At 30.3% G+C, this 17735-nt stretch overlaps 1 protein-coding gene across 5 annotated transcripts in view; it reads right to left on the bottom strand.

Moving 5' to 3' along the window:
• Positions 1-17735, bottom strand: part of SI (sucrase-isomaltase) — a 157536-nt gene that overhangs the window by 69280 nt on the left and 70521 nt on the right. For all 5 annotated transcript variants that reach the window (XM_045036312.1, XM_045036313.1, NM_001123332.1 and 2 more), the window contains 9 exon segments: positions 16676-16788; positions 14399-14524; positions 13695-13826; positions 13488-13607; positions 11632-11745; positions 6388-6472; positions 5540-5657; positions 4035-4206; positions 48-164 (listed from right to left, as the gene is read on the bottom strand). In XM_045036312.1, coding sequence (XP_044892247.1) covers positions 48-164; positions 4035-4206; positions 5540-5657; positions 6388-6472; positions 11632-11745; positions 13488-13607; positions 13695-13826; positions 14399-14524; positions 16676-16788 — 1097 coding nt within the window.

The raw sequence follows: 17735 nt of genomic DNA, 5'->3' as shown, positions 1-17735 counted from the left end.
CTAGAATAAGATTTTATTTCAAAACATGGAGAAGAAAAGGAATTTACCTCATATATATCACCATTATGGTTCCTGGAAAATGGATAAAAGGCCCCAAGTTGCATCCACCTTCTGCAAAGCTCTTCTGTGGTATTAACCACAAATCCACAGATGTCTGCTCCAACCTAAATAATAAATATATCTATCATTCATAGTGTAAAGAGTATCAAATTTGCCTAGGGCATCACATTTTATGCCTCAACAGATTCACCTGCATTACTTATAATCTTTATTTTACTGTCTTCATATATTCTTCCTTAACTTAGTTTTTTATTTTCCATTTTTGCTATTTATTTGCCTCTAATTGCATCATTTTACACTTTTTTTCACTGTCTCTTTATACACCATTAGTCTCATGTATTTATTTTCTCCTTTGATCTAATCATTGTTAATGTATAGTGTGAATTTATATTATTAAAGTGTGTTGTTTCTTAATCCAAAACTCCCCTCCCATGATCTGATTTTTTCCATTTATAATATATTACTGTAATAGTAAAATAGTAAAAAAAATGGTGTCTAACATGTAGCCATTAAAATTTCATTTCTCTTCCTTTAAGGACCCTCCAGGAAAAACTATTATCCTTAATTTAGTATGTTTCCATTTATTTAAATGTTTACAGCCATTTCTTTATTTTTCTAAATAGTATGTAAATATCTATAAACAAAATATAGTATTTTTTGCATGTTTATTAACGTTATATAAATGGCAGACTGGACGAATGACATTTCATTTCATTTTTTTCTCAAGGTACTACTGTTGTGAGATTCACTTACGTTAATGTGGCTCTAGTTTTCTATCATATGGGATCTCATGACTATGAAAAATGTTCCTATCAAACTTATTTGCAGGCTTTTTTTGTGAGTAATATTCTATGGAAATGTGTATATATATATATATATATATATATATATACACACACACACACACACATATATTTACCTTTACTCTATGGTATTATATATACGTTTATATATACAAATATTTTCAAGATTATTTCTCTGGTTTATTGGAAATGCACATTGTTTAATCAAAACCAGCTGTAACCATTAGTAAGCACAGTCACAGTACATGAAAATTTCCTTTGTCCATTTCTTGTCAATTCCTGTTATATTTCGACTTTTAATTTTTGCCACCTATGTATATATGATACGTATACCTCACTAAAATTTTAACTTGTATTTCTCTGACTACTATGGAAGTTGGGAACTTTTTCATATTCTTACTGAGTCCATGTTGGTTTCTCTTCCTACAGAATTACCTGTTTACAACCTTTGCTAATTTTTCCATTGTTTTACCTTCTACAAATTTACAGTAGGTAGTTTAAATTGAGTATTAGTCATTTATTGACTATATGAATTGAAAATGTCATTTTAACTTTTAAAATAGTCTTTTTATTAAATTCTTTTTTTCAACGTTTATTTATTTTTGGGACAGAGAGAGACAGAGCATGAATGGGGGAGGGGCAGAGAGAGAGGGAGACACAGAATCAGAAACAGGCTCCAGGCTGTGAGCCATCAGCCCAGAGCCTGACACGGGGCTCGAACTCACGGATCGCGAGATCGTGACCTGGCTGAAGTCGGACGCTTAACCCACTGCGCCACCCAGGCGCCCCTAAAATAGTCTTTTAATGACCAAAGTTTTTATTTTGTTACAGTAAAATTTATATTTCTTTATTATTTGTGCCTTCTGTGATTTGTTTAGGAAATTATACCTCTAACCCAACATCACAGAGTTACTCATATGTTTTTCTAATATGTTTAAAGTTTACTTTTCTTTTAAAGAAAATGTTTTTAACGTTTATTTATTTTTGAGACAGAGAGAGACAGAGCATGAACGGGGGAGGGTCAGAGAGAGAGGGAGGCGCAGAATCGGAAGCAGGCTCCAGGCTCTGAGCCATCAGCCCAGAGCCTGACGCGGGGCTCGACCTCACGGACCGCGAGATCATGACCTGAGCCGAAGTCGGACGCTTAACCGACTGAGCCACCCAGGCGCCTCTAAAGTTTACTTTTCATACATAGCTCTTTAATCTATATGGGATTGATTTTTGTGTGAAGTGTAAGTCATGGACCCATTTTATTTTATTATGAATAAATGATACTTCACATCTGAATATTTGATACTTTCCTCACTGATTTATAGTGATAGTGCAATCAGTTAATGCATTTCATTAATGCATGAGCCTATTCCATATTATGCCATATTATTCTCTTTGAATATACAGAGTCAAGAATTGTGCTATATTACTGTTTTATTGGATAGGGTGAATCCTTTTGCTCTTTTCTACTTCTTTACATCGTATTGTCTCCCACATGAAGTTTAAATAATCTTTTATGTTCCCCAAACTCACTTTATCATTTAAATTGGAATATCACTAATGTTGGATAAGAGTTTGCGGAGAATGTATATTTCTAATATATTAAGCTTTATTATCTATGAACATGGCATGTATTTAATTTAGCTACTTAAAATTTTCTCAAAACTATCCTACATTTACTTTTAATATTTACTCCTGGTAACTGTGTATTAATTACTTGCTATAATAAATTAACACTTTATCTTAAAATACATTGTAACATTGCTTATTTCTTTCAACCTTTTTTAGACAAAATTTGCCAAAAATCTACTTTATTCAAATTTCCAAAGTCATCTTTGTAATTTCATTTTATTAATTTTTCTCTAGAAACTTTGCTTCCTTGCATGAATGTCTTCTCTTATTTTCATTCCTTACTTCTTTCTTTAGGTTTATTCTACTTTGTTTTTTCCATTTTCTTAATTAATGCACTTTACTCATTAATATTCAGCCTTTCTTTGTTTTTAATCTAAGCAGTTAAGGCTGTAAGTTTTCCTCTAAAACAAATTTAGTTGACAACTTATAGTTTTGATATTAAGTATAATTGCTAGCACTAAGTTCTAAGGATTTATTCCCCCCCTCTGTTTCCATTCAGTTTGTTTTTTGACTCATGAATCATTTTAAAATGCGTTTTTTAATTTCCCAAGTCAGGACTCTTGAGTGTGTGTGTGTGTGTGTGTGTGTGTGTGTGTGTGCGCGCGCGCACGCACGTGCATGTGTGTGATTTTTGTTGTTATTTGGTTGGGTTTTTTTTTAATATGAAATTTATTGTCAAATTGATTTCCATACAACACCCAGTGCTCATCTCAACAGGTGCCCTCCTCAATACCCATCACCCTCCCACCCCTCCCTACCACCACCCATCAACCCTCAGATTGTTGTCAGTTTTTAAGAGTCTCTTATGGTTTGGCTCCCTCCCTCTCTAACTTTTTTTTTTTTCCTTCCCCTCCCCCATGGTCTTCTGTTACGTTTCTCAGGTTTTCATTTTGTTTTGTGCATATGAAAGAAAGAACAAATGAATCACTATAATTTCCTAACACATTTTACATTATTTTTTTTTATGTAGTGGCTCTCTTTAATGTTCAATTATCAACACTGCATACATTTTTTATTTGCTATAGAGACTGATTAGATTCTATATATCCAGAGTTGCCTGGAACAAATTTTCTCTGCTTTTAAAATTTGAGACTTATCTCTGTCTTTATTTTTCATCTTTTATTTTTTTCTTTTAAATACAGGAAACACCTTTATTGGTTTTTATCTTAAACTGAAAATCTAGTATTTAAAGATATTTAGACTTTTGACATTTATCTTTATTACCACTATATTTGGATTTTTCCCTACCATCTTATCTGGGGCTTTATTTACTTTATAAAAGCTTTTCCTTTGCTTTGTTTATATTGATATTTGTTTCATGTATTATTTTGAGTTCCTTGAATTTTATTGATTCCTATTTCTCATTCTAATGGCTAGAATGTTATAGATACCACCTATATTCTTTTTTTTTCATAAATTCCCTAAGAATAAAGATTGGATTTTTCTGTAACATACATTTAATCATTTTATTGAAGATTATTAAGATCACATTACAAAATTAAAAGTCATGCACAGCTAATATAAATGACACTGTATGAAATTGCTTACCAATGGCATTCCAAATAAATTGAACTCTAGCATTCCTGTGATAGACCATTCCATTTGCTCCCATGAAGCAGTGTTGTCCCCTAACCAGTGTGCAGCATAGCTTCCAGACCCAGCAAAAGTTGACCGGGTGAGAATGAAGCTTCTCTTATTAGGGAAAACTTTCTCTATGGCTCTAAAAGTAAAAGCAAATGAATAAATCAGATTTATTTTTAAATAACTTTTTATCGACCTTTCGTACCAATTTTGTATTTATCTACCAATGTTTACTTAAAAACATTCCAATCAGGGAAAGGAAATCAGACTTTGATTTCCTTTACCAAATTAAATAAACATACTTTTTGTATCCACTCAACACTTGTTTTTAAAATATATGGTTTAAACTCACTGAAATCCTTTTTTAACCTGAAATGTCGTAATCTGAACTTGAACTGTCTGCAAAGTTTTGAGATGCAATGACGCTGATGATATATTGTCTGTATTTTCAAATATTAGCACGCAATGTTGGGATGAAAGTTACATATTTGAGAGGCATTTTATTTTATTTGTATCTAAAAGTTTACTATCCACAACTACTAGCATTATTTATCTCACCTCTATTTGGTACCTGAGTATTATTGATAATTTTTTCTATAAATAGGAAATATTCAGGAAAGATACAAAGTTTGATTTAGTATATAAAATTATCCAGACTGCCTTAGTAAAAAGATATAGGGTATTCTCAGGTGGTTTTTCTATATTAATATCTTTATAACATTGAACTATAGTGTTGCTATTTCCTTCTAGAATTTATTTATTTATACACTTCAATATATAAATGCTCTACTGAGTTTAAAAAGTGAAGTAACCAAACTCTATGAAGATAATGTGTAAGAGTTGAGATACCATGGTATGTTTTGGGACTAGACAAATGTAGGTGTGTCTTTAAATTTAATCATATTTATTTAATTCTGAAAAAGATTAAAAAATTATTGAGGTCGGGATGTGGGTTTTATTGACTATTGCATTGTAGGTTCTTATATAATACTTGAGAAAGAATAGGCAATCAGGGTAAGATTATCCCCTTCCTTTGTTTTGTAACGTTATTTTTTTGCATCCAAGTACACATGGCATTAGAAAGTTACTTTGTGAGATACTACATAGAAAACTACATTTTAATTGAAACCCTTGATTTTAAAAAGACCTACTCTAGAAGCACCACTCTCTCAGGCCAATTGTGTAGTTCATGCTTAGAACATAATTATATTCAGAGATAGCAAAGTGAATCAAAATTTTGAAGCGTACTTTAAATCTATGAATTAAAAAAGGACCACAGTTAAATACATACACCACATAGTTCTTGATGAACTAAGTTCCAAATTCATGAAGATTAGTAGAAGTACTGACACCATGAAAATACTATCTTTCTTTGCTTTCTTACCCTTGCTCTTTTCCAACTATATTAGTGTATTACAACATATTTCTAGACAATAAGTATGAAAGAGGTTTCTGAATGAAACTGCACTTACTTCTCTGTGGCTATAGCCATGCTGTATCCATAGAGGCTGTGAACATCATACTGTTTCCCCCAGTACTGCACAGCATCCATGCAAATTGTTTTGGAATACATGAGTTTGTCAAGAATATCTTAGAAAAAATATGTAAGAAATGTTTCTTGAGAGTTTCCATTTTGAGCTTCATAATCCTTATTTACACATATATATACCTATTTGTATTATACGTTCCACAAATATAACGCTTTCTAGGTTAGTTTATTTAAATATAATTTAATTTTATATATGTACATCTGTTACACAATTACAAACCATCCAAATACCTGCTTTTCAGGTTTTTTATTGTGCTTCAACTTACAGGCTTATGTGGTGTTGCAACAATTACTGTCATCTTCAGATGTACTTATTGATGTCTATTCTCCCCTAAGAGCAAATCTTTCTTTGGTTGTATTTTTTACCCACTTTTAATGGTGAAAAACTTATTTTTTAGAATATGTGACATGTAACTATTCCCATTAGGTTCATTCTAAAAACTGCACAAATTACTGCATAAGGCTCATGGAAAGAAGTTGATCATTTAAATTATAATTTCAAACAAATTGTGTTTCTTTTCATTAATTATTTGATCATGGGCAGTTTATCAGTAATAAAGAGAAATCAATAATCTTTCCCAAAATTTAAAATCATTCTTCTTTTCTTAAGCATAAAAATTTTAGCCCAAAAGTAACACAAAAACAGACAAAAACACATTGATTTCAGGGACTCAAAATTTTATCAAGGTTTGTGATATAGAAATATATGCTAGAATTTACCAGGAAAATTATTCTTAGTTAATGGTAAGTAAATAACCAAATAAAATTTACCAGGAGTAAAAGGTGGATAATTCAGTTTATTGTCATTGCATCCTTTTTTTGAACCTTGAACAAAACTGGAAACTTCATTCATGTCCTAAATGGATATAACATGAAGAACAGCAGATTTTAAGTGATAACAGAGGTATCTTGTATGTGATTCAGGGATTGTATATAACAAAAATGTATTTAACTTACCTAGTTTTAATTATACCTATAAAATATTAATACCATTATAAGTATTAAGCAACTGTCTTTTCCAAGTAGTTGTATCAATTTTCTCAAGGTGAGTCCACCATTGTGCCACACTTCTGGCACATTCATTTATGCACCATCGTTTGCTCATCTTACCTGACATTTATCTAGTTTCTGTGATGTGCACTGCCAGCCGCGAGGCACAGCATGTTTTGTATAGCCCTTCATTCCTACACTCTCATGAGAGAGTGAAAGTGAAAATAGGTAAATAGCATTTTAGCATTAAATGAAAATAGTTATGACCTTACTTAACCCCTTGAACAGTCTCAAGGAACCCTAGGGCAGCTGAACCACATTATAAGAACCAGTGACCTAAACATCTCTTAGAGGCAGAATTGTGGGGATGTGTTTATAGATTTTTTGCCGTGTAAACGTAAGCCGCGATAGTATCTTGCCACATACTAGTTTGTGACCATTACTTTAAAAAAATAAAGGCTTTGAACTAAAAAGATAATATATATAAAATTATATATCACACTACACATGCTCAAAAAATAATCTATTTCTTTTTCCTTCTCTGTTAATTGCATTGTAGGACTTCCACACATTTTTGAAGCTTATTTCCCACATGTCTATAATATGCAGTCTCTGCTCTCACAAAGACTTCATACTGGGTCAAGTCCCTTGTTAATATTGTTTTTCTTCAGAAGGAATAAATTTTCTTTATTACTCTTTTTTTCTTCCATACACATCATGCCCAAATGGAATTAATGTGAAACATTAAAGTTGCAAAATAAATTTTTCATCATTAAAAGGTAAATGTTTTCATTTCCCAAATATTTTCTCTTTAAAAAAGTTTTTAATGTTTATTTTATTTCATGTTTTTTTTGAGAGAGAGAGAGACAGAGAGACAGAGCATGAGTGGGAGAAGGGCAGAGAGAGGGAGACACAGAATCTGAAGCAGGGTCCAGGCTCTGAGCTGTCAGCACAGAGCCCGATACGGGGCTTGAATTAACTAACGGAACTGAGTCATGACATCATGAGCCTAGATGAAGTTGGACACTTAATCGACTGAGCCACCCAGGCTCCAAATATTTTCTTAATAGCCACAAAGAAGAAAAATTATGTAGTTATTCTACAGTATTGGGGTTACTTTATTGAAATTACCTGGAATATTATATTCAATTTGATTTTCCTATGTCTAGTAAAATTAATACAAAGAGATACTATAGTTGGGCCGCCAATAATTTTAGATGAATCTAAGCACTTTTTCTTCATGAATCCATGAACTAAATTAAATTTAAAAACAATTTCAACTGCTGACATTCATAATTGGGAATCAAGTTGCATTATTTTAAATTTTAACTTTTTCTAAACTATTTAGCATCCTATATGTATAATTAATCTTGAGAAAATACAAAGCAAAACATTTAACTATGAAATTCATGTTATTTTATTAGAATTACGTACTTGCAAATTGAAATAAAATTCACAAGTTCTTCCAGCATTTGCTCAAAATAGACGTAATTTATGTAACTTAAGAATAAACATAATTTTTAAAGAAATTAATTTATTTCACATGAAAAAATTGATCAAAAATATTTGTTTAATCATTAACATTATACTGTATGTTAACTGGAATTTAAATAAAAATTAAGATAAAATTAATTATTTTATCATACAACCATGTAAATAAGAGTAAATCAAATGTTTGATTTCACCAGTTCACAATATAAGGGAAAAGAGTCTCTGTACTCAAGAAGATAAATGTATTCATCTATTAAAGGGAAAAAACCACTTTTACATGATTGTAACCATATTTTACAATAAACACAATATTTGCTATTTGATTATTTATTTTTAAAATATCCTACCTACTTGGAAAGATTTGTTATTAATTAAACATACTACACATAACGTAATAGAATTTATTTGTATCTCTTTTAATGTATTTTGTATATTTGCACTTTTGAAAATTCTGAAAGTATTTTTCTCTAATGTCTATAAATTATTTAAATGATGCTACATGTACTTAGTGTCATTTAAAAATCAACTCAATTAGTATTTTTAATATTACAACCAGCAGGTTGAAAGCGTGGCAAAGCCCTCAGTGAATTGATAGTAATAAGTATACCTACAGATATTCAAGTATCATTCAAACCACCCCAAATTGAGTAATGATTATTCCTAGGAATTGTCAATGCCATTTTTAGGGATGTTTCTGAAAGTTCTTTTCTTTAAAATCCATTGAAAATTGTGTACAAATTTTGGCAACTTTTTAAAATAAAACATTTAAAAAAAATCTTGGTATTTCATAATTTCATCACTTCATATTTAAACTAAGTCTACATAAAAATAGCCCCATTTTTCAAAGAATTCTAAAAATAATTCACTGAATTTTAAGTCTGTCACTGAATTTTAAGTTTCCTAGAACTATGTATTAAATTGTTGAGCTTTTTTATGGAAAAATTCTGCTTATTAGATTTTTAAGAATGAAATCATAATAACAACACGATCACAACTATATATATATTTGTTCAGAGAAAGTGGATGTGATCTTTGAATTTTAAAAATACTGACTGGGTACATTTATTTTGAAATTACAGCTTCAGTCTTTATTATACCAAATGCATTAGTCTCTTATTTCTCAAGTATTAGGAAATTATCTCAAGAATGTTGCAAAAAAGATAATTCAAGTATATGTCTATATACAAAAATCTATTTTTCAATGAAAATTATGCTCATATTGTCTTCCAAAGTGATTTTAATATTTAAAATTAAAATTCAAAAACATTAGCTTGATATTTAAATTATAAATCTAGGAAATGATGACACTAATTTTAAATTTGACAAAATAATAAATGTTTTCAGTTAAACAAGAATACTTTGTTTTATTGTACATTCATTCTATCAGAATAATCTGAAGAAAATGAAAGAATTAAGGAAACAATTTTATCAGTAGGATTTGACAGTTATTCAAGTAAAAGCTGGAAGCAGAATAACCATTGCTTATACATCATATAAATTAATTCAGTGATGTTTAGTGAGCTTTGAAATCATACTGATTATATTGCATTTTGTTTTGTTTTTTCAGCTTAGTCAAATGCTTATGTATTAGGAGGAGAACAACTCCACCTTTCTCAGATGCTCCTCCCCTTCCCTGCCCTCCCTCTCTTTGGAGTTCAATCAGGTACTGTATTTGTGTTCAATGGATATAGGAAATGAAGTATTCCCTTTCTACAGCACAGTCAGATTCTTTCACTATTCCTAAAGTATCAGTTATACTGTAACTGTGCTCCAATGGCCTCAAATTATTTCATTAGCAGAAACAAAAACCCAAACATTTTAACTTAACTAATACAACTGAAATTGGAGCTGGAATTAAAAACAAAACCAAGAATGGAGTGCAAATTTTTTTGTGATTTCTATAGGCTGCTAGGTATTATTGTGACCTCACCAATTTTGTGTCCAATAACTAAAGCCTCTCCATTTTCATTCTATTCTTAAGAATCCTGAAGAGTATGCTAACCTCTAACTCAGTTCCATGTTGTCAGCTAAAAACATACTTTTCCTCTTTGTATTCTCCACAACATACCTGATATACTGATGGTGCAAAATATACACTTAACTAAGTAATTGATTAAATAATCACTGAATAAATAATGAGCACTTCATGAAAGTAGAGCTATTGTGTAACTCAACAGACAAAGACATGGATGTCCCTAAGACATCCATTATCTCCTTCTAAAATTCTGTGCAGTTGTAATAACTTTGAACAAAATCTCTGATGTTCCTCTGTATTCAAGTTTATTAGACTTCTTTTTTCCCCTGGAACATAGAATTCTGGGGTCACCAAGTAGTTTCACTCACCAAATATGGTTGCAGTTTCCATAACAAAAGACACTAAATCATTCTATATGGTAAACCTAGAAATAAGTAATCAGTAGCTACAGATACAAAACTTCATCCAAAGAAATTTTCAAACATTAGCATTTCCCTTTAATAGCTCTACCAATAATCTAGGATTTTGGTTGTTGCTGTTGCTGTTGTTTATCTTGAAATAAAACATTTAACCTATTTCAATTTTGATTTGTTTTATTCCATTAATTTACTAAAAAGAAAGTTTCTAGGGGTGCCTGGGTGGCTCAGTTGACTGAGCGTCCAAATGTTGATTTCAACTCAAGTCATGATCTCACGGTTCCTGAGTTTGAGTCCCACGTAGGGCTGGCTCTGTGCTGATGGTGCAGAGCTTACTTGGATCCTCTCTGTTTGCCCCTCCACCACTCGCATGCACATGCACATGCATACATGCACTCTCACTCTGTCTCTAGCAAAATAAATAAATATTTTTTTTAAAAAGCTTTTTTTGGGGGGCGCCTGGGTGGCGCAGTCGGTTGAGCAGCCGACTTCGGCTCAGGTCATGATCTCGCGGTCCGTGAGTTCGAGCCCCGCGTCGGGCTCTGTGCTGACAGCTCGGAGCCTGGAGCCTGTTTCAGATTCTGTGTCTCCTTCTCTCTCTGAACCTCCCCCATTCATGCTCTGTCTCTCTCTGTCCCAAAAATAAACTTAAAAATAAAAAATTAAAAAAAAAACTTTTTTTTAAAAAAAGAAAGTTTCTAAGGGTTAGTGATATGTTATTATGTATCCATAGTGCTGCAATCCCTTGAATACTGTAGACTATAATAAATGTTTTTAAAATTGCACTACTTATCTCCAAATCTTGCTGTTTTCAAACATAAATTGTTAGTCATAAAAATATGGCATCTTACTGATAGAAATGGAATTTATTCTATAAAGTGTATCACTGAAGAAGAAAACTTGCAATTTGCAGTTTTTACTTAAGATTCTTTTGTAACCCAGGAACATGACAGGTATGAATTTATACATTCTAGAAAAATATTAAAAAATTTTCAAATTTCATGTTCAAATGATTACAAAATTTACCTTGTCAACTTTATAATTATTTTATACATTTTATTTATTTAATATAATAATAATTATTTATAGAAAAATAATTCTATGCTAATTGTCTAAAATTAGTGATTTAAAATAGCTACTTACAATCCAAAGTCCATCATATTTCACTTCTTGATGGAAAATGCTGCATTCATCTGCCCACCAATCTATGCAGTTTGGATTAGTAAAATCAGGGTATACTGTTAATCCTGGCCATACCTAAAAGAATAGATCATTCATATATATACATATATAAAAGGAAAAATAAATAAATGATAACTCAAGGTTATTGAGTAGATAAGAATAGTAAAAAAGCATTAAAGTTATAATATTGTACTTCTTAAGGTTTATGTGATCCATGCACCATTTATATGTATAATAATCTTAGACCTATTTTAAAATGTTTTAAAAAATAAAATAAAATGCATATAATGAGAGTAAAGTAGAGAGAGAGAGAGCATAAGGCATTTAGGAAGGCAAAAATATAAGAACATGGGATGAAACTGCTATTTTGCAACTAAATTTATTTCTTAGCATACTAATGGGTTAGGCTAAAAACAAATAAAAACTAGACAATGTATTCATTGTCTGAATAAAAAAAAAGTACACGGTTTAATTTCCAAAAGCATTTGTTTCCAAGAAATTCAAGCAAAAAAAATCCTTGTGTATTTATTATTTATTTAATAAATGAGAATATGACATTTGTTTTGTGCTGGGTAATGTTCCAAGCATTTTTATAATTACTAGCTCATTTAATCTTCACTAGAACTACAGAAGATGGGTATTTTTTTAATCACTGCTTTACAGATGAGTTAGTCACTATAATTAAACCCACTTTACAGATGAAAGAAGTGATAAACAGAGAAACTAAATACATTTTTCAAGATCACACCGCTAACAAGTGGTACAGAAGGAATTCAAACACAGCAATCACATATCTGAGTCCAGGCTATTAGACACTACCCATACTATGCTGTCTTTTTATACTTCTTCAAATTATTTGCTCATTACTTAAAGTAATGACAGACAAGAGAAATTCAGTTTCAGATGAATGAAAAAAATAATACTGTTTTATATCCAAAAATATGACTATTGGCTATCCAATCTGTTCAGAGCAAATGGAGTAGGTTTAACAGGGTATATTCTGCGAGATATTAATAGGAATTATGGGAAGAAATTCAGCTTTTGTTTCTGATGGAGCTCATAATTATTTGAATAAGACTTTCACCAGAAATTTTGATATTGATGAATTCAATAAAAAGTGATGGCTAGTATATCTTCATTACAGTAAATAATGCTATAATACATGTTTTTTATACACTGACATTATCTCTTACTTTATTTCCTTTGACTAAATTACAGAAGTGGAGTTACCAAGTTAGTGTATCTAGACTTTATAGTTTTTGATATGTCTTAGAAAGCTGTCTTCAAAAGAATATGTGTTCTGGTTAAGATTATGCATTTGGGAACTAGTCATTTTCATAACTCTGTTCTTTATTAGCTCTGTGATATTAGGGAAGTTACTATACCTATCTCAAATTCACTTTTTTCACCTATAAAGTAAAAATTCTAATTATAGGTATGTATCTCATTATTTTACTGTGAGGATTAAATATAAATCATAAAATTTAGTATCCAGCACAAAAGTACTCAATTGATAGAAGTACTTATTTTACATCAAAATATCAGAATTTTTGTAATAATCTAATTATATTTTGTTAGTTTTGTTTTAATTGTGTATAGCATTGAAATCTATGTCTTCTTACTAAAACTGTTTTAGAGATAGAAATTTTGAAATAGTTCCTCTCTAAAATTTCTTTACACAATTAAAATACCAAGTCCATATTTGAAAGCAAATAGACACACACACACACACACACACACACACACACACGTACGAAAACTGTCATTACACAACAGAAAATCTAAGCAACACAACTTTAATGAATATCAGAATTTACCTCGCCAATAATTGCTGTAGTCCCATCTGAATCATTTACCCACACATGTTTTGCATTTCCCCTCTCATAGGTGGCATATGCCATTCCATTGCTTAGCTTATCTATGGAAATTGCAGGATCCTAATAATAGAAAGAAGAAACTATAGAAAATATATTAAGTTACAAATAAGTAAATACTAAAAACATATTAATACATAATGTCATTACCAAGATGATGACATATTTCTGTCCATGGTCGTGCAAATCTTGAACAAATTCAGGGAGGCCTTTAAATGCAACTTTATCATAAGTAAAGTCTTTCTTTGCTTCCATATAGTCAATATCAGTGACCTGTGTATCCTGAAAATTAGTAGAGTATATTTCAATAAATAGTACTGAAAGGACTCTAATCACTTCAACCTTTAAGCCCAATGCTTTATAAATACAATGATTAAAAGGTAAATGAATTTAGATCTCTTTTATTTTACTAAAAACCATGAAATAGTTTATAAACTAATTTTTCTAATTCTAAAATACAAAAACATAAGTGATTATTCACATTTTTTTCAGTGATGATCACTGAATAAGTACTATATTTTATATACAGGAATCATTGTATAGAAAACAAAGCCTATATGCTACATAAAATACGTTAAAAAGTATATAGGCAGTAAAAAATAATCTATTTAAAAAACTGAATATGATGTTCACAGTTAAACATGTATTCTAGTATAAATAATAATTAGTTCTTAAAATCTCAAGTAGACCTGGCCTTGTGTATAGAATTAAATATACTTTATCATTAAAACACATCTTAATCCACATTTATATTATATAGTATAATATCATGTGTAATGCTGACAATTACATTAATTATTATGTGACAATATTTAACTTGGTATGTAATCCCATAAACCCTTCATCCCACTTACAAAGGGTATGCCAGCATCCCGATTTCTTTTTACCACTTCTTTCACTACATCAAGTGACTTATAATTCCAGCGACTCAGCTGGAATCCAAGACTCCAATATACTGGCATTGCGGGCCGTCCAACAAGCTTGAAGTAAATGGATATTTGATTAATTTCAATAAAGAACATTAAAATTATTATTAATATGCTTATTATTCTAATATCTCTGATATTTATTTAACTTAAATTACATATTTTGAACAAAGAATTAGTGTTACCTGCATTCTAAAATGCGTTCTGGATTTTATGTTAGAATTTTATTATAAATTAGTGTGTCGTCACAACAAGAGGACATGACTTTGGAAATACGTGGAAATCCAAGTGTAAGTAATAGTAAATAGTTTTAACTAAAACTGAGTATTAACTTATAGTACAGTATAGTATAGTATAATAACCTTTTTGGCATAATGATTTTTTTTTTAATTTTGGCATACACATACACACACATTCCATGATTTCTCTATCATATATGCATAAAAAACTACAATGTAACAATTTTTAAGTTACTTATATTGGGTTATATATTCTATTCAATTTAAACATTAAATTTATTTTAAAAATAAAATAGTATAAAAATTGAAAAAGTTAGCATTTTTCATCTCATTTCACAAACATCTTATGTTTCACTACATTTCATTATAGATTTGGACATATAATTGAAATTTCTTTGTGTGTGTAGTATACACATGTAACATAATTTTTCATAAAAGTATGTAAAATATTACTATATGTTATATTAGCTCACATATTATTTATATTACACTCTATACAGATACATTGTTTTTAAAACTATTCACCAGTCAAATGAATTGCTTTATATTTTAACATATTGAGACCGTATAAAAAATTGTTTTTCTTCAAACAATAAAGTTTCTTTTGCCTACTCTCTACATAGCTTGTACCTCATTTAAATGCACTGATTAACTATATTACATTCTACACAACTATTGTATCTTATTGCTTAAATACACGCCTTTGGAAGACTGCCCATAAAATGATTTAAAGCAAGTGCACTACTATACTAAATGTATGCTGCATTCATACGCCATGCATAACTCAGACTCAATTCCTGCTGACCACAGACTGTACTCAGCATGTAACAGACAACAATCCTAGCTGGTATTTCACAAATCCAATGTCAAATTCTTTTTAAAAAATGTGCTATCCACAGTTTTGGTGGTGTGGTAACCATATGGAAAGTTGTATAAAGGCCAGCCTAACATTGTAATTATAATTTAGTATTATAGATTGTAAATTTTGTATCCTTTTCTGAAGTTCATATTTATCAATAGCAATTTGGGAATTGTTAGACACTATAAATTATTTAATTGTGTAAAACTCTACCTACTCTCATATCAGACATTTGGATCCTAATTAAAGAAAAGTTTTTGATAGTAATTACTTCTCCTTTAAGATCATTTTAGCAAATGGGAAATGTATATCAAAATACACATCAATAAAACAAAATTTTAAAAAGACATAATCCGTAAATCTTAGGCTAATAAAAACAATTTATTTTTCCATACTAACACCAACAATTATGTACCAACAGTCACAGGAGAACAACTATATAAAAGAATTATATAAAAGAAATACAGAATTATATTTTAGAAGTAGACTCAGGGTACCCCTGGATTCCTTGTCTCTCTAAGACCCACTTTGGACTTAGGTACATGAAGACATTATTTAATAGGGAAGCAAGAGTTGCTTAGACAGATGACATAAGACTTCACACTATGTTTCAAAATCTTCTGTTCTAAGCCTGAGCATCAGAGACAATTTTCCTGGAGTTTACCTACTATGCATTAACAGCAAGTTTTACTAGTCTTCCTTATAACTCATTTGCCTCTAGGATTTTTATCAAAGGGGTGTATGACCTACACACCCTTGCATATCCTCAGCCTTGAATAACAAATACTTTCCTTGGCTTTATCCTACCAAAGTAGGTCATGAATAAGTAAAGATTTAATATGCAACATTTCAAAAAAATCCTACTCCTGAACTCAGCTGCCTAGAACCAATAAATAATTTGATATAAGAAATATAGACATATAAATATACATAGTCATCATTGTATAGGAAAGACAAAAACAAAAACCACCTACTCATACCTGAAAATGGTAAGATTTAAAAATATATTTAGCTAAGAGGCCCCAGATATCTTAAATAAAATTAGACATGATGGTTGAAAGAAAAGTATAGTAGAAATTAATTTATTAAAATAGATGTAAAACATACCTCTTGATACTGTTGAACTACTTGTTCTGGTGTATCTCCTAGAAAGATGTAAAAGTCCAGAATTCCGCCAATAACTCTGTAAGTTACTATTGGAGTAGGCTGGATGAAAATGTCTACAAATTAAATTGGAGAAACATATATAACTAGTAAAAATATACACAGTGATAAAATAACCGCAGTGTCTATTTGAAGTACTTCATATTAACCATACATTTTTGCACTGTTTTTAAATAACTAAGGTAAAATAAGATACTAAAGATAGGAAGAATATACGAGAAAAGTAGAACGCCACCATCTATGAGGTTTATGATAGGAAATCACAGCTGTTTCCTTCTACAGATGTTGGCAGAATCTCTCCCTGGAAACTGCATAGCCAGGTAATCAGTCTTTTTATAACAAAATTTTGTTTTCTGAAATTGCATTTCAATTAATTGTGTTAATTGAAGATTCTCTAAAAGATCATATTCTCACATTAATTTTTAAGAAAAAACTACAGAATTTTTTTTTCTCTACATAGACAATAATTGCCTGGATAACCATTTTAATATACTGTTCTCGCTGGGACGCTGTTGAATTTTGGAACTTTTTATTATCACTAATTCATATGTTATACATTGGTATTACACTCACAACATTTAAAAAAAAACATTCTACATTACTTAAATTATGATAAACTCAAAAATTAATCTTCTTTTTTCTCTCCCTACATTATATAGACTTTCCTTTTTTTTTTTTTTTTTGGTTGTAGTGGTATGTTAAATTATCTTAACAAGTGAGGCTGTGGGAATGGGAATATTCCTTTCCATGGATGTGTTTCACTATTGCTGTGAAAGCTCTGAAGAAAGTGCCTGACTATAATAACATAGTATACTCTCCCCAAAATAGACACACTTATAAGTAAAATTCCATTGTCTTACTCACTACAAACTCTGCTTGCAATAATTTCATATACTAAATCATTACCAATAGAGTTTACTCTGACATACATTATCTATGATTGGAATAAAGAGAACAGTTCAAACATTTCAAGTTATATCTCATTTAAATATATTACCAGATA

This window comes from Felis catus, chromosome C2 (genome assembly GCF_018350175.1).
Source record: "Felis catus isolate Fca126 chromosome C2, F.catus_Fca126_mat1.0, whole genome shotgun sequence".
Taxonomy (NCBI): domain Eukaryota; kingdom Metazoa; phylum Chordata; class Mammalia; order Carnivora; family Felidae; genus Felis; species Felis catus.
Note: the sequence above shows the minus strand (reverse complement) of the source record. Positions and strands in the feature narration are given on the sequence as shown.